This window comes from Lemur catta, chromosome 1, assembly GCF_020740605.2.
Source record: "Lemur catta isolate mLemCat1 chromosome 1, mLemCat1.pri, whole genome shotgun sequence".
In the NCBI taxonomy this organism is placed as follows: domain Eukaryota; kingdom Metazoa; phylum Chordata; class Mammalia; order Primates; family Lemuridae; genus Lemur; species Lemur catta.
In genome coordinates, this window is record NC_059128.1 from 101,261,699 (window position 1) to 101,280,890 (window position 19,192).

The 19,192-nt window shown below is 34.3% G+C and overlaps 1 protein-coding gene across 1 annotated transcript in view; it reads right to left on the bottom strand.

Moving 5' to 3' along the window:
- The window catches only part of MYO9A (myosin IXA), a 241,817-nt gene that overhangs the window by 51,230 nt on the left and 171,395 nt on the right, over nucleotides 1–19,192 (bottom strand). The window contains exons 21-26 of the mRNA XM_045531001.1: nucleotides 17,433–17,543; nucleotides 16,435–16,557; nucleotides 14,702–14,851; nucleotides 13,558–13,877; nucleotides 11,386–12,963; nucleotides 7,944–8,043 (exon numbers count right to left, since the gene is read on the bottom strand). Coding sequence (XP_045386957.1) covers nucleotides 7,944–8,043; nucleotides 11,386–12,963; nucleotides 13,558–13,877; nucleotides 14,702–14,851; nucleotides 16,435–16,557; nucleotides 17,433–17,543 — 2,382 coding nt within the window. The remainder of the gene's footprint in view (nucleotides 1–7,943; nucleotides 8,044–11,385; nucleotides 12,964–13,557; nucleotides 13,878–14,701; nucleotides 14,852–16,434; nucleotides 16,558–17,432; nucleotides 17,544–19,192) is intronic.

Genomic DNA, 19,192 nt, shown 5'->3' on the forward strand with positions numbered 1-19,192 from the left:
TATTTCCTGTAAAATAATGTCACTTAAAATAATAAGACAGAGTTACAATCAATAAAATCCAAAAATGTGAGAAACTTAACAGCACAAATGACCCTATTTCCTCAACAAATAGATCGCTAGAGGGAAAAAGAAAAAAGAAGGAAGGGAAATTTATAGATTAAGAGTGTCTTAGGAATGACTTCTAGGAAGCCAAAAATAATGCAAGCTGCCTAAACACAAATAAATATAGTGACATAGTCTCAAAAAATAATACAAAGCCATCCTGGCTAAGCATGATAGGGAAAAGGAAAAAAAAAAAACGGAACAAAAATAAAACTACACAAAACTTACACTTATAACATAACTAGAAAGAAGAAAGAACCCAAACTTCAAATTACCCGTAGACAGAAAAATAATCCCAACTCTTTCACAGTTCCACTGCATGCTTTTGCATAGAACAAGTGCCGTCTAAGAAAAATTGTGGAAAAGAGAAAAGAGTAAAACTAGCAATGGACTTAGGATTGATATAAAATCATTGCCACAAAAAGAAGGTCCACCCTAATTGTGAAAATACAAAGGTTACTGTAGATTAGAGAACTGACTCAAGGGAAATGACTTAAAAATGCATATGATTCAAAGTGACATTTTTTAAAGGTAAAGCCTCTGGGGAAAAAGAAGTAAAAAGAAAGAAAGAGGTGCCCTTTGGAGATCAGGTAGTGAAGAGAAAAAGAAGCAGAAGGCAGAAATTTAGAATCCAGCAACGCAAAAGAGAAGCAAAAACATTGGAGGACACACAATATTGCTTCCACCACCACTAAAACAAAAACAAAAACAAAAACAGGCCATTCATTAAAGAAACTACTTTGCTGTACTGATAAAAGAGGAAGTTCTTGAACTTACTATCTTGTAAACCACCCCACATATACAAAATGAATAAATAGAAAACAGTAACTCTCAAATGAATTAAATATCCTTATATATGACAAATCCCCTGAATGAGAAATTCAAAAATAAAAACTAGAAATAGATTTAAAAGACAGAAAGAAACAAAAAGAGAGTTGGCTGAATTCGAGAAAGAAATAAAAGATAATATTAACTCCAAAATGAAGACAAATGTCACTGGGCCCCATGAGATTTTAGTACCCAGACATTTTAAATGACTGAAATAATTGGACTAGGCCCTTAGTTGTTTCTACATGTTAACTGCTTGCTTCCTGCCCAGCATCCTTTCTTTTCACAGCAGTTATTAACTGCTGATGCCCTATTTCTTTGTCAAGCAGGAGGAGTTAACTCAAGGGTCATGGGAGAATCTTACGGAGTTTGTTTTGCAGAAGGAATGAACACCTCTGAGAAAGTTGCAACTAGCTGCTGATGCCCAGAAGTTTGATTACTCACAGTGTTGACACTAAAAGCAACACAGACTTCCCCCTATCTTAACCCCAACTCTGCATAAAAGTTTGCTGCCTCATCGTTACAAGTTTGCTGCCTCATTGTTACAAAAAGACAAGACAACTCTCCTGTCTCCTCACTTTGGCCAACTTGAATAAACCTCTCTGTCTCCAAGCACCAATGTCACAGTGTTTGGCTTCAGCTGTGAATTGGGTTCTACAACACTAACTTACAAGGTGCCCAAGGGAGAAAAAACACAAACAAAAACTTAAAAGGAATTAAATAAAGTCAGAAAAATAATAAAGGATATAAAAGTGATATAAAGAAAAAAGCAAAAAGGGTCAGAGAGAAAGTAACTGAAATGGAAGAAAGGCAAAACAGAAAAAAACATATGTATACTTAGAGTCCCCAAGAAAAACAGAAAAATGGAACATAACTAATATTTAAAACTATAATTCACAAAAATTTTTCAAAAATAAGACAAGACCAAAATTTACATACTATAAGCACCCAGTAGGTATATGTGGGATAATTTTTTTTTTTTGAGACACAGTCTCATTCTTTTGCCCTGAGTAGAGTGCCATAGCATCAGCCTAGCACACAGCAACCTCAAACTCCTGAGCTCAAGTGATCCTCCCGCCTCAGCCTCCCAGAGTGCTAGGATTACAGGCGTGAGCCACCATGTCCAGCCTGTGGGATAATTAATTGTAATGACTGACTTGAAGACATATCCTAAACTTGAAATATAAAGGGAAAATTCTGAACATCTCTAATCTAAAAGATCAAATAACTTACAAAGACAAGAGAAACAGACTGGAAATAAACTTACCAAAAATAATATATAAAGCAAGATAACAATAAATAGTATTTTCAAAAAACTCAAGGAAAGAAAAGTATGAATCAAGGATTTTATATGTAGCCAAGATATTCCTTTAAGCATCAAGGCTATTGAAAGAACTCAGGAAATTCTTTGTCTACGAGCCCTTCATGAGTGCTAGGGGAAGAGCTTCATCTAATCAAGAGATGAACACGGAAGCTCCAACAAAATATCTGATGTGATAATTTAATATATTTAGTAGCAGATCTAAGACGAAAACAAAAGTAGAAGCTAGGACAAAAAAATTATCTAAAATTATATGTTCTGACAAAGTAGAAATAGAAGCCTAAAAAACAATAGTAGAAGGAAAAGAAGAGAGTAGAATAATTCATTTATAGTTGTGTCACAATAGATGGGAATTAAAGGATATTATTCATTAAAAACTGACTAACAACAGAAAATTTGGTTAAATTAAAAAATAGTGTACTAAAGGCACTTTTAAAAGTTATATGCAAAGGTAAACAATAAGTAGAATAAGACGACAATGTTTCCTAAATATCAAATGAAATAAAAAAAAAAAGAGCAAGGAAAATGTATAACATAAACATAGAAAATTTGAAGTAACACATCATAACAACATAAAATAATAAGAAGGAATTAAGACTGAACCTACAGTTTACATCAATAAATATGAATAGACTTAATTCACCTAAGAAAAATATTTTTAGCTTGACTCACAAAGCAGGACCCAACTATACTGTATCGAAAACATACGCCTAAAACAAAAGGATCTAGAAAGGCTAAAAACAAAGGGATAAGCAAAAGTTTACTAGGCAAATGGAAATAAGAAAACAGAGGCTGTGATATTAAGTAGAATTTAAGCAAAAAGCATATAATGTGACAAAGATCACTTTTTACTACTAAAAGCAAACATTCACAATGAGTAATAGAAAACTTTAGCACACCATTCTCAGCATAAGACAGATCAGTGTATAAAAAATAATTATATAAAAGACAGAAAACATAATCAATAGGGTAGCGATTATGGATATATTTTGAAACTTTACACCCCAAACAGAGAATACACGTTTTTCTCAAATGCACATGGTACATTCACAAAAACTGATCACATATTAGGTAACCAAAAAAATCAGTAAATTTCATCAAATAGAAATATTATAAATACTCTGATTATAATACAATAAAACTAGAAATTAGTAAAAATTAAAAAACAAAAAGGCTCTTCTTCTGAAACTTAAAAAATCTTTTACTAAGCCAGTCACAGAGAAAAAAAGAAATTTAAACTGAAATAAAAGATTTTCTAGAAAAAAGGAATAAAAACTTCATATATTAGAATCTATGAGACATCTGAAGAAGTGCTCAGAGGAAAATTAAAAATATATCAATAAAAATAAAATAAATGAATTAAATTCCCAACTCAAAATCCACAAAAACAATAAAACAAAGAGAGCACAAAGAAATAAATAATAAAGATAAAACCTAAAATCAATGAAGAGGAGAATGGAAAAAAATAGGTGTAATAAATACATCAAAATTCTGTTATTTTGGAAAAAATTAACAAAACAAACAACTAGCTAACTTAAAGAAAAAAATGAAAAACCACAAATCTACTAAAAATTACAAGAGGGAAATTAACCATTGAAACAGAGAAATTTAAAACACCTTAAGAGACTACTTTTCAAACCTCTGTTCAAATAAATCTGAAAAGTTAGATGAAATGGATAATTTCCTAAGCAAAAATTGTTTACCAAAATTGACACCATTAGACAGAAAGTTTAAAAAGACCAGTTTCCCTAGAAGAAATGGAGAAACTTAACACAAAAAAGCACCAATCCCATACGGTTTCATAGGAGAAAATTCTACCAAATTTTCAAAGAACAGATAGTCACAATGCTATAAACTATCCCTGACTTTTCTGGGGAAATAATACACATATAAATACTAAGTGTATATTCAACAGTACAGCTGCTGTCTTAGGGCTGCCAATCCAAACGTCTTATACAATAAACTTTGTTCAATACCTATCAGTTTTCTACCTTGCAAGACCCAACTCAAAGTCACCCAGTCCAGATCCTAAACCCCTCCTCTCCTGACTTCCCCCTTGTGAGACATTATTAAGACACAGTCAAGGTGTGTTTCCTCTTATTGTAATAAGTTAATAAACTTAGTTTTGCTTGATCAATAGGTTTTTATGGCAGTCTTTTGAAGAGTGGACAGTGAAAAGAAAGAAAACACCACAGGTAACAATTGGAGAATATATCAGAGAGTAACAAACAGAAATAGGAATGTAAGAAGTGAGAGCAATTCTGGGGGGATAATGAGACATTTAGTTTTACCATGCTGCAAGTAAAGATGACTAAAATTCTGGAGAGCACCCTGGGGGTCATACCCATAGAGATGATTGCTTTAAGTTTGAGGAATGGTAGAAGAAACTATATAGAAAAAAAGTATAAAACTATGTGAAAGCTACTTTAAAAATATTGCTTAGCAGGACATGTCACTCTACTTGGGTAAATGTCAACATGGTGGGTTAAAAATGGAGTGAGAGCAGCATACAGAGAGTAAACAATTATTCAAATGGTATACTGGTTTCCCTTCTTCCACAGCAGGTAATAACTGATTAATAATTAACTAACTCAAGAGGTAATGCTTATGAAATCCCCTTCAGGTAATTCATTTGTAATTTTCTTTCTACCATTAGATGAGTTACTTCACAACTGGAAAATTAGATGGCCATTTCTTCTGAGATTTAATGATATACTTCTTAAGAAATAATAACAGAGGGATGGGGTCACCGTTTCTCCTGAGATTTAATGACATACTTCTTAAGAAATAATAACAGAGGGGTGGGATCACTGTGTCCAGGAAAAAAATAAAAATAAAACAAAGGAAAAAAAAAACACCACAGTTTTTAAAAATCCATGTGCCCAGAAAATCAAATTCATTTAAAATTTGAATTTTGGGAATGCAATACATTCCACACAGAAATAATAAATCTTCATCTTTACAATATCAGGTAACGTTAGAACATGGCATATATTCAAGATAAACAAAGAAACACATTTTAAAATTGTTCCTACCCTTCCCACCCCCAACCCCAATAAGTATCTATCGGCATATTCCAGAAAGCAAAGCTTCTTCATGCAAGTGTCCACCAGAAACAAGCACCACCACCTGTTCCTAAAATAGCTAGGGATGAAAGAGAAAGCAAGTGAGAAAGCTGGAGAGGTGACTAACACACTGTGCAGGGAAGTGCTCTACAACTACTGGCATGCAGTGACCGTCAAGCAGGTGAACAGAGGCTAGATTAGAACACTGAAAGGAGCTGAATGCTCCTAGCAGAAAGCCCAACTTCCTGGTTCATCTCAGCAAGAGTTCCCAGTGTGAAAGAATTCTACCACCAAAAGGACTAAGGGTTGTTAACAGGAAACTCTCAGGAACAAAACAGCAGTTATAAACGCTAAGTTCTTCCACAAACAATAAATCCACGTATACTAGATAAAGCAGTACTTAAATTAGTTTGTTCCATTACATAATTTCATATATAACTACTAGTCATACATGTATATAACAGAATATATTTCATTATTTATAACTCAAATACAGGGCACCTCCAAAATGGAGTTATTTTATTCTACACTGAAGAGAAGATTTTGGTTCTAATTATATATAACAGATATGCAAACTATTCCCAAATTCTATAATCCTAACATTTAGCTCAGGTTAATGACTCATGTATCTAATCATGGGAATTCGTCCTGCATTTTTCTGGTTTTGTTGTTGTTTTTTCCTTCATAAAACATCAATATTATCATTTAAAAACTGGTCTACCTCCAACAAAAGACGTAAGACAATGAGAGTACTATGAAAATTAGGAAGAATTTTAATTAACTAGGTCTTTGACACAATTCAAATAGCTTGTAACAGTTAAAAGATAAAATATTTAACCAGTCAAATAAAGACCATCCTAAAATTTTCCTCCCATAATAAATACAGACTAAAGAAGAACATTAGAGAGCCAACTTATGGATATGCATGGAAATAAAGCATTACTTCAACTCTACTTCATCAGTGATAAATGTTTTACTTCATATTAGACATATAGGGCCCTTTTACTATATATTTTTAGGACAATACCAAAATGAAACTGCTTTCCCTAATATATTCATGAATACACTCATACTTGTCAAACCATATATATATATACCTAATTTTGGCTGAAATGATGACAAAGTTATATTCTTAGTCAAAAATAGTGCGGTTCTATTCAAACACAATTCCAATGATATGATTTGTGATTAATGCAAATTCACATTTAAATATAGCCTTCTATTTGGCTGGGTTGGTTCAGGGAAATACATTTTTGCTCACTAAATTTAAAAAAAATTCATGTTTATTTTCTGTTATCGAAAAACAGGGTAGGGGGAGAGAGCACATTTAAAGGCAAATTAAAAAAAAAAAACTAAAGGTGAATAAGTGAGTTATCATTTCAGCTAAAAGCTACTGGATTATTTAACATATACCCTATTTCCTAGACCAGGCAGGGATCAGGAAACTATGGCCAACAGGTCAAATACAACCCACTGCCTATTTCTGCAATTTTATTAGAAAACAGCCATGCTCATTTCTTTACTTACTGTCTATGGCTGCTTTCATACTACAGTGGCTAAGTAGTTGCAAAAGAGACTATGATCCACAGAGTAAAAAATATTTATTATCTGGCTCTTTATAGACTTTTTAAGATACAACATGGAATATTTCTACATTAGTGCTAAGGTAACCTTAATTTTGGCTTATTTATGATTTGACATGTACTATTAAAGTGCCCTTTATTTGAGTCCTATTAAAGTAAGGTTTAGCTTTAGTTGTTGTGTTCACTGAGGTTTCCCATGTACAAACCTTTACGTGGGAAGAAGCTGTGAAGGTTAGCTTTAGATTAGCAAAGACTATTCCCATCAGATTTGCTTGCTGACTATTTTTCTTATATTGCTATAAAATTACCATTTCGGAGTCACTGTGAGAGGCCTGACCCAGGCTGGGTACAGGCCCTAGCTCAGAGTGAGAAGCTTGGTCAAGGGAGAGAAGGGGCTCAATAATGTCATCGTAATCATCTTCCTCTGTATCCCCCTCCCCATCGGCAAAAGTACCTCTAGTCAAGAAATCGGAGCGCGTCCGCGCCATTCGAGCTTTCTTTTTATGGGCCGGTCTGGCAACCTGCTTAACCAAATGATAAAACAAATAACACAATAATGTTTTGTTTTGTTTTTTTTTTTGGAGATGATGCCAATGAAAGACATCAGAGGGCTCATGAATTTCTTGAAACATCCCTCCACCCCACAGTGCCCTTTCCACCAGTAGAAGTCACAGGGATGACCAAAAAGAATCTGTATACATTACTCTGGACAAAGAATAAGAATGGAAGCTAAATTTACACTGTTCTTCTTCATAGCCAAGGAAATCATCCTTCACTGCCATAAATCAACAAAGTCACTTGCATAAAATGCCTTCTTTTTCTTAGCAACTTCTTTTTCGTAAATATAATCTGTGTTTTTTTAGGCACCATTCCCTGCCTGAAGCACACTTTTCTATTATAACAGGCTTAGCTCACAGCTTCTTTCTCTAAAAACATTTGGAAGTAAATGGGTAGATGAGGTGCTCTACATACAAGATTAATAATTTCCAAACTAGCGTGCATGTATTTTACATAGAAGATAGATAAACGAGATCTAATACTTACCTCTCCTTGGCCCGGCCCAGTTAATTTCACAGGTTTCCAAGCTGATTCATCTTGTTTATGGACTTGAGGATTTCCACTGTTTAAGGCTTCCTTGTTGACACTTAAAATAAAACAACGGGATTACCTTTCAATTCCTAGCAGATATGCCATGGCAGCAGTCTTAAAGTATAGCATGAATTACAGTCTAACAAGCCAGGTCAAAGAATTCCAGCAAATTCCATAAATATTTTCAGATCTTAGTCAATTCCCAAAACAATAACTCATATTTTTTCTGCTTACCTAAGTAATACTATTATCAAGAATCTACACATATTGATTGAATTACTAGAGGTCCTGCCCTGGTGACATATGCTTAAGAACAGTTGCAGCAAAATTAGCTCAACAAATGAAGTGGATTTGATGATAAGAAAAGGAAAATATCAAATCCCCAAATCTTTAGAATATTAGTCTTAGAAGGGGCTTTTTCATCTAATCATTATAAAATACTTGATAAGAAGCCATCTAGTGATGAGGACCTCATTATTTTGTTTTATACTGAGATGGTTCCTATTGATTAGAAAATTCTCTTTCTGAAATAGCTCTCTCTAGCTTTCAATCATTGTATTATTTTAAAACTTGAGGTTGTATAGAATAAAATTAACACTGGCAGGATAAGAAACTGTTTTCAAGCTAAAATTTTGTCCCAGACCATACAGATGTTACAGTGTTAGCTTGTAAAAATTTAATTTTGCTTGTATAACCATATGATAAGACTGATTTATCATTAAATTCTAAGCAGCAATGGATGTCAGGATCTAATGAAACTCTGAATAGAACCTACACATTCATGGTCCCTATTATGTATATTATTAACCCAGTACCATAAGTCTTAAAATTTAGGAACAACATATTGCCAAGCTCTCCTAAGTAGGACTGTAAACTCCTTAAGAATCATATCTTACCTGCTAGCATCATGCTGGTTGAAAAGTAGACACTAACTTATAATACTAGTTGGTGGATTAATTGCTTTCATTCAAAATCTTTCATTTAATTTTTATAAAGGAAAGTCTAGGTGCCCTAAGAAGTTATATTGTCCTTTGCCCTATGCAATAATCCCTAAATGAACCCAAGTAGATGGCAATTTTTCCTCACTAAAGATTTCTCAGAAAGGCTAAGCGTGGTGGCTCATGCCTCTAATTCCAGCACTTTGGGAAGCCAAGGTGGTAGGATCACTTGAGGCCAGGAGTTTGAGACCAACCTGAGCAACACAGTGAGATCCTGTCTCTACAAAAACTAAAAAACTTAGCCAGCGTGGTAGCGTGTGCCTGTAGACCCAAGTATTCAGGAGGCTGAGGCAGGAGGATCATTTGAGCCCAGGAGTTTGAGGTTGCAGCAAGCTATTTATTATGGTGCTACCACATTCTAGCACAGACAACAGGGTGATATCCTATCTCTATTGGGGGTGGAGAGGAAAGACTTCTCAGAGAGCTGAGCAATCCTAGCTTATCCTAAAGGATTCCTTCCTGGCCATTAAAATCCCTCCTGCTATAGTCGAGCCTATTGGCCTTTCATTTGTCCTCCAAAGAGAGACAAAAATTAATAGGACCTTTCATAGCACTTTATCACTCCAACTAACTTTTCAACCCACAGCATTTTCTTTAGATTTCTCCATGATTTCTTTATTATTCTCTCTCATTAAGCAGATGAAGACTACTATGTACTTATCATCACTATGGTATAGAAAGAACACTAACCTAGCGTTCCTTCCTAATCATAAAACCCAATGCTGATCCCTAATCATGAAACTCAAGATCTAGTCTCAGCTCTCTATCTAAATATATTACCTTGAATAAGTCATTTCACTTCTAAGGGCCCCAAAGACCATATCTATAATATGAGGGAACTGGACTAGATAATTTACAAACACAACTATTTATGATTCTATGAAATGCTAAGGTTTTAATATTACTTACAGAATAGCATAAGATTTGAAGTATGAATTTTATCTGTAGAGTTTCATATAAACAATCTAACATATAATAATTTTGAAGCTAAGTAGATTATTAATAAGGTAAAGCAAACTAGATCAAGTAGATTTAAGACTATACATTTTAGAAAAATGATAAAACGAGTAAGTCAAAGGATAATTAATGGTTTTTGGAATCTACAACTAAATCTACAAAACAGATTCACAAATCCAACAGCTGTATTATATGTATATATATCTCTACATATACACAAACAAACACACACACACATTTCTCACATCACTAATTTAATCAGAATGACAGGAAATATGTTTTTAACATTCTCTTATGGGTTTATATACTACACAAAGACTTTGAACTTCTACACAACCTCTGGATTAATGGGCAGGAATGAGACCCAAGCTGTCACTATCATTCAACCGCATTTTCATAATACTGTAGAAACCCTTGTGGAAAACTAAATATCAGTGGTCTCTTGCCCATATTTACAAAGAGTTTCTCTAAATCCATACGCAATTTTAAAGCCTGAAAGATAGAAATGCTCAAGCTACTGCAGAAGAGAAAGGTTATTCTCATTGTTAATGTAAAATTTAATTTTTTTAGCCCAAGGATACAGCCCTCCTTGCATTTCAACATTGATACTCTCACACAAGAATGGAAAGAATCCACTGTACACAAAGACTTAATACAAATATCTTAAATTTTATCAAATTTGTTTTTATATACCACTTAAAATGCTTTTCTCATGACTACCACTGGTTTAAAAAAGTATAAAGAACTTCCACTTATATGAGGTATCTAAAGTAGTCAAATTCCTAGAAACAAAAAGTAGAATGATCGTTGCCAGGGGCTGGGGAGAGGAAAAGGGAAATTGTTTAACTTGCACAGAGTTTCAGTTCTATACAATGACAAAGTTCTAGAGATTTGTTGCACGACAATGTACATACAGTTAGTATCACTGTACCATACACTTAAAAATGATTAAGATGGCAAATTTTATGCTATATGTTTATCACACACACAAGAAGTATAAAGGATGTAAGAAAAACCTTAAGTAGGCCAACAACTATGACAAAGCATATTAACTTCTTTAAAGCCTGACACTAACAAGCTTGGACTGCTAAACCTCACAGCTTTAGCACACCAAGCATTTGCTGAATGCCTATTATGTTTACAGGCACTGTGCTGCCCTTCTCAAATGCTTTCTCACTTAATGGGGAGGAATCAAATACTCTGCTATCTATGCTTAGTCAAAGATTCCTAGGGTGTTACTACATCCAATTTCAGGTGTCTGGTAGAGTCAACAATTAGGGAATATTTTTACAAAAAGAAAATAGCTAATTTGACGAGCCACTTAACACAAATAGTTGGAGCAGAACAAGGCACACAAATACCTGGAGTGGAACAAGGTACCTCAATAAATACTCCAAAAAGTTTCCCATTTATACATAAAAATAAATAAACATTTCACTTACAGGGGAACGCTCATATTGTCCTTTGGCGTGAAGAAAATGGACCTAGTATTTCCCTCTCTGGAAAGGGCATCAGATTTGTGGCTGTAAGACTGAGTTGGCCTAAGGTATTCTCTTTTTGAAATGCGATTATTAGAGAGTTTAGAGGCTACATTCAGTTGGGATTCCGTTCTGTCTGTCTTGGATAATTCCTTGACAGTACTAGATTGGCATGGACTTCCCTTTCTTTCAAAGAACAAGGTGACAGGTTGGTCCTTCGGGAGTAAGTGAGCAGAGGGACTGTCTTTTGGAGCAAGAGCTGCACCTTTTGTAGTTACTGATGGGGACCCCAGTACACTATGTTGTCTCTTATTTGGGGTATTTATGCTGAGGAGAGAGGATGGTCTCTCTACTCTTTGCTTGGACCGATAGAAAGATGGTGCCAGGAAAGACTCCCCAATTCCTGGCTTGTCAATTGTCTCGAAGGATTTACGCTCCTTCTCTAAAATATCTGTTTGCTGGCGAATCTGTTCCATCATCTCTTTTTCATTCTGCTGCTGCAACTGCTTTTGCCTTTCTTCCTTCTCAGTGTTTAGCTTTTCTAACTTCTTAAGCACAGTATTAGAAGAATCTGTATTCAAAGGAGGAACAATTTGATCTTCTCCTGAGAAGTGATACTTTCTAGCTTCCCTGTTGATATCCAAAGTAAGAGCTGTCCCTAATGTGTCTTCATTTTCTAACAGTTTATTTCTTTGGATACTTGTATCTAGTTGGGAACTTGTTTTCAGTGCATCTTGCTGGGGAATATAAAAAAATGTTGGCAGACTATTTGAAATGAAGGAGTCTCTGAGCTGTGGTTTACAAGGAATAGGTTCAGAACTGTAGACCAGCTTTCCCTTCATATTTCCATTCTTCAAATGCTCTGCATAGCTAGTCTCCCTTGAGGCACTGAGGGTTTTGTCCTGCAAATCAAATTTTGGACTGCTAGATATCTTAGGTGATGGAAACTGTAAGTCTCCTTCGTCTAAAATTACAGACTCTGGTTTGTTCTTTTGGCTTTCCTCACAGCTCAGAAGTTCCAAGCTTCCTTGAGAGCTTTCACTCTCAGGTGTACCCTGTGGCGATTGAAGGCCTTCAGGCATCAATTCCGTAGACCATCTTCGTTCCTCTGAAGGGGATACACCACCAAGAGAACGGACTTTCAGTAATTCTAAGCTAAATATAGCTTGCTCTAGTTCTCTCATTCTCCGACTTTCTCTTTTAGCCCGCCCTACTTTTTTTTGATGGAGATCCTCCAAGGATTTGGGTCGCTCTCTTACAATCACATCTTCGTGCAAGTCCACACCACTTTGGCTTCTGGCTCTCTCCTGCTGCTTGTCTGGGGACTCTTTTGAGCAGTCCAAAGAACTTTCACGGCTAATTCGACTACTCTCCATCACAGATTTACATTCCTCTATGGCTTTCACTCTGTTGTCAAAGGAGCAATCCTCCCATTCTGAAGGGTCTGAACCCTGAATTTCCAGAGCTCCATATCCCTTGATATTCACCAATCCAAGTTCTAGCTTTGTTTCTTTTAGCCTTTGTTCTTTTAAAGCTTTAAATCTACATAAAAATAGACAAAATGAGTTAGATATCTCTTAGTTACCACTGAAGAGAACATATTTATTGAGAATTTAAGAAAAAACTAAAAGTTGTAAAATTTTCTTTTAATAATACCTAAGTATTTCCAAAACTAACTTGGATGTACATTTCATAATGTTTCTATTTCCATCAGTCAGATAATATTTCATTAACTGTATTATTCCTAGGTAGTATTATTGCATTTTTCTGGATATTTCAGAAAAATGTAAACCAACCCAAAAGTAAAGCTCTTATTTTAATAATATCCTTATTTTAAGGTAAACCTTAAATACGAAATTAATGTTTCTGAAGGTTAAAATGGTTGAATATTGCCAGTTTCATAAGATTCAACCTAATGTAAAAGTTAATTCTAAGCACAGACCACATAGATTTTCAATCCAATTTAATTTAATAAGCACTCATTTAACTTCTATTATAGACCAGACAATGTGGTAGAAGTATCACAGTCTAGTAGAAAAGACAAATTGTACATAATCCATTCTAATACAAATTAGACAAGTGTTAATGTAGAGTTATAAACAAAGAAAAAGCAATTATTATAGTAACAGAAATTACCTTTGTCTTGCTCTGAATCCTCTACATGTTGACTGCAACAGGATAATTTTGTTTTTTTGTTCCTGGTACCTCTTACTTTCCCTGTAGGCTTTCCATCTTGCCTGTATGCAGACAGCAGCCATGTGTCTGCGTCTATAGTGCTCTCTCCATCTCTGCTGGATGATGATGGTTGCGGCCCGCAGTTCCAAGTACCGTTGCCTCTCTAAGTGAGCACGCCAAGAAGCTTGGAGAAGAGCAGCTGCATTAGCCATAACAAAAGCATCCTTCTGCACAGGTCCATCTCTGATTTGCTTCTGATTTAGGTAATTCCTCCAGAATCGCTGTGGGGAAGACAAAATAATAGAAACTGGTTGTCATATCTTACACTACACATTTTCACAGAAAAGGGAAAAAAGAATAAATTTCTTACATCAAAATTAGAGGTTAAGTGGCTAAGCAGCTAACTTGTTAGTGATTAAAAATAAAAGTTTTCTTTTCCAGATATGATTAGCTAAAACAGCTATTTTAAATGATATAAATTTGATGAAGTTGATTACAGAACTTAAATTTTTGGATGCCTTCATTCCCTGCAAATTAGCTTTAACAAATTACATTATATTCTTTTGCTACAAATTGCCCAAATACATTAATGGGTTTAAGGTAACTATGTACACATTCCAAAGATGAAGATACTAAAAATATCTGTGCACAAACAGAAAAGGTCTTATGGAGAACAGCCAATGATATATATCAAAGGGGGAGATATTAAAACAGATAAATGTGAAATAAGGTCCCTTTTATTCAAAATGAGTGTCCAACAATAACATACATATAACTCTCAAATATCACTCAGAAAACTATTAAATAAAAAGAACTATGTCAACAAACATTAAGGTATGTAACTCCTTTGCCCTACTCACACCTCACGAGACATTGTAAGTTCAATTTAATTTAAATTCAGTGCAATCAATATTTACTAATAGTCTACTATTATATGCCAGGTACTCTGTTGGGTGCTATGAGCATTTTAAAAATGAGTAGGACACAGTCTTGTTTCTGAAGTTTACATAATTATTTAAATGTTTCATAGTAAAGTGGTTCTGGTTACTAAACAAGGGCCAAGTAAACTAGTCAATCTCATCCAAAGAATCCTTTTGCTTCTCACCTGGATGACAATGGATGCCTGTCTCATATGGAGGAAATGCTGCCTACATAGCAAGACCCTGAACCATCGCTGCAACAATATGATTCTGCGGAGCACCTCTTGGTGAAGCAGATCTTGTATGTGCTGTCGTTCTTGCTCCTTTAGGAAGACCTATCAGAAAGAAGAAAGATGAGGAATGCAGTTTAAGAAAAAAAGGAGAAACTTATCTCATGAATCATCCTTTCCATAGTAAGATCTTAGTGATGAACAAATACTTCATTTAGGTGGCAGGCACCTAAATGTAGTACTGATAAATATTTCTATTGATTTATCCAAAGTACTCATTCTCAAATTGAAAAGGAGATCGCTGAATACTGAAGGTGAGCTGGGCATGGTAGTGCATGCAGATAGGCCCAGCTAATCAGGAGGCTGAGGCAGAAGGATCACTTGAGACCAGGAGTTTGAGTGCAGCCTGGGTAACACAGCAAGATCCCATCTCTTTAAAAAAAAAAAAAAAAAAGAAGAAGAAGAAGAAAACAAAAAAGAAAAGGGAAGGTGAACAAGAGTATAAAAATTCTAGTGCCAGAGACTGTGATATATTATTCCATTGGGAAAACAACCGCTATAATGAGTCAGTGAACTACAGTAATATGTTACATTTTTCAAGGGTGTTGGGGTGGGAGGGAAAAGTTGAGAATCATAGATCTTAAAACTTGATCATAATATGAATAAACCAATGATAACAATCTTTCTAAAAAAGGCTTCTTACTGTCCAAAGTTATTAATCAGTTTATTTATTTACTTTTTCATTCAACTAATAAATCTTTAAGGTTTGAGTGGGATACAAGGACAAAGTAAACATGTCCCTTTGGAAAGAGGATTTGTACTTCATCTTTAAGAGCAGGTAGATATTAATACACAAAGAGGAAAACAGTAAATAAAGGCTAAAGACGGAAGATCCCACCTGAACAACACAAAGAGTTGGAAATAATAATAAATGCATGCACAGGAGACAACAGAACAATTAATCTTCATAAAAAAGACATTAAATAGTGTGAAGCCATAATATGGAGGTTCTTAAAAAAGAGAAAGATGTTTAAATTTAATGAAGAGGTTATCAGGAGATTGTTACTGAGCAGGAGGCTGACATAAAGAAATAACCATATTGAGATAATGATTTTAATATTATGGATAAATTAAATAGAATGATAAATAGACTAGAATCAGATGAGCAAGCTATTTACTATAAGAGCAATGTATATGGGAGGAGATAAGGAATAAAAACAAAATGGAAGCAGTAATAATGGAGAAAAAGGAAGAGATGTGGAAATCATTTGTGGTGAAAAAATAAATAAACAGAAGTTTGTCAAAGGAGTCAAGTGAAGGCTAAGCCAAAGATCACCATGGTTTCTAGCCTGAGAAACTTTCTCTACAGAGAAAGAAAGTAGTTGAGATAAATTAAGGAATGAATCTGGACAAAGTCACTTTGGGTGAGCTAATTTGGAGATTACAGCAGAAGAGAGAGAGAGATGGTTTTTAGGCAGTTAAAATTACAGTCAGAACTAGAGCACCGGCCAGAAGCTCTATGATTAATATGCACTATATTATTGAATAAAAACCTTTGCCTAATCAATTTCCTTATGATATTTGATTCATATCTTTTTTATAAACAATTTCATAGACAAAGATTGCCATTATTATCTAAAAACATAAATGCACTTAATTCGGACAAGGGCTGTTTATATTATATTTACCATGGTTTTTCCAACTTGGTAATTATCTGGATTAAGATTTATTTTCCTGAAGAAATCCCGAATGTTCAATTTGGATGGGATAATATTTTGAGGAAGAAGTACGTGGAAGTGGCTTACAAAATCCTGAAAAATGAAAAAAAAATATTGTAAAATCATAAGAGAAATACATGTAAACAAGATCCTAAACTTGTTAATTATCCTTTTATTAATCTTTTTCTCATCCTTTTAAACAGGGTAAAACCAAGAAAGTGCTTGTTAGTTTAAAATACTATAAAAGGTTAATTTGAAAACATGGGGGAGGAGAAAGATATTGAGCTCCACATATTATGTTATCATAGGGGAATGGAAGAAAAAAAGAAGGGAAGAGGCTAATTATCCCTTTCGTGAGAGCTATATAAGAGACCAAAGGAAAAGTTACTTAACAAGAACCTGAAATTTATAACAGGAAAAAAGCAAATGTGGCATCTACTACAGGGTATAATTCAGAATGAAGCTTTCCATCCCAGTATCAGAAAAGACCTGCCCAGGTGCTGTACAGCATCAATATAATTTCTATACCCATAGCAGCACCAGCTGATAAGAGTACCTGGTAAGCCTTGCTGGCAGCTTCCTATGAAAGAAATTCTTGCTGAGAAAACTTTAGGGAAAACCAAATGGAATATTTTCTTTTGACCGATTATTTTGATTGAACTATTTCAATTACTAGAGAAATCGGTGTGAAGAATTGTTATGTCATGAGTAAACTGTACTGGCTAACATTCTGATCAAATGAGAAGAGCCAAGTACTAGATTCTGTTATAGCAAGCTTAATGAGATTGCTGCCATTTGATGAAAAGTGAATATTCGCGATCCCTTTTCAATTCTGTATACAAAAGGCAGAATGGAAAGGAAGAAGAAAGGGAAATAAAAGAGTGCACTCCAAGAACTAATAAGCAAGATATGTGGGAGTAATTTACTTGATGTGTCTACATATTTAAATATCACTATAAAAACAAAACCTGGAAGGAATATTTGGAGCTGTATCCTGATTGGCGAATTCGAACTGTTTCCAACATCCCAGTGTATCGAAGCTGTCTAAGTACCAAAGCATCATTGAATCTTAAGGGCAGCTAAAACAAACAGAAAAAAGATTAATCCAGAATAGTGTAGATCTCCCAATTAATATCTGTCTTATAAGCATGGCTAATTGTTGAATATCTAGAGATTGACTGTGGGTTATCTGGTTAAGATATAGCTAAGGTGATAGGACAAGCTCACCTCTCAATTTTTCTAGTAGCTTCAGAAAAGTTCTGATTGCTCAACCCTAGGGAAAAGAGAGAAACCAAGCTTCCAGGCTTCTCTGGTTGGGGAGTGAGAGGACATTAAAAGCTCAAAAGGAATGTAGTTGACCACAAAGGCCACACAGTCCAATCACTAACAAGTATAAAATCTGTAACAAGATTAACTTACTTATACGTAGTGAAGAGCTGTATTTTTGTATTTTATTATTATTTTATCTATAATCTCACTAAGAAACCATCCTCCCTACTCTACTAGTTGCTTTGGTTAACTGAGAGCTGAAAGATTCTTCTTTTAATGACCAGTACAATGTTAAGAGTAGCTTATTTCACCAAATACTTTTTGCTGATGAAACTGGTATAAAACACTGAAAAACAAAAAATTTCTGTAGTCACTCAGAACTAATCCCCTCATTATATAGGCATTAACAAGGAAGAGGCTACTGGGAGACAGTCACTCAAGAGCAGTCACAATACCCTATCACTCCTAGGTATCTCAATACGCATGTTTTTAGACATTTAAAAGAAGACGTATTTGGAGTTTCTGCTATTTCTCCCTGTTCTCTAAATACTATTTTCACTGTTTCTCTAAGGCAATCCCAAACATTTTCCTCTAGCTAGGTGGGAGATACTAGCAGTCAAGGAAAAAAATCAAATCAGCAATTTGTGTTAAATAATAATAGCAACTAACATTTATTTAGTACCTACTCTGTGCCCTGAAATACTTTATTAATTGAACTCTTTGTATAGCAAGGTCTCAATTAATAACAGAAACTCAAACTACTACTTAACTGTAAATAAAATAGTTTCCTTTTCAGTCAATATAAAAGAATAGCTAACATTTACCAAGCACTTAGTACAGGCAGGAACATTTTAAGTACTTCACAGGAATTAACTCACACATACTCACAAAACACTATGAGGTTGGTCCTATAATTACAGTGAATCACTCTAATACACAGATGAAAACATTTAAGCCACAGAACAATCAAGTAATTTGCTTAAGGTTACAAAGCTTGTAAATAGCAGAGATACAGACTGTTTATTAAAAATTAAGAAAGTTATAATTCCTACTATATTTTAGCTATTTAGGCTGGAGACCATATTTTCCTATGATGAACATAAACACGACGAACATTTACACTCATTATATTGTGAAAAGCTATTTAGGGGAACTGTCATAGAAAAGAGAAAAGAATCAAGAATATCCACAGTATTCTCCCTAAGTTACAGAGACAAGAATCTCTAAACATTTAAGAGGTATAGCTTACATCCTAACAAGAGAAATTAATCTTAGGGTAACAAAGTTTCATAAAAGAAAACTCTTTCTTCTGATGAAATTTTAAGAAGTATTTACTCAAATTCTAGGTGATGCTAAATCAAACCCACATAAATACCTTACAGGTAGATAAATGTGAAAATTAGAAGAATATTCATAAAAATATTTATGAAACACTGTTTTCCTTCTAAAAATTATAGAT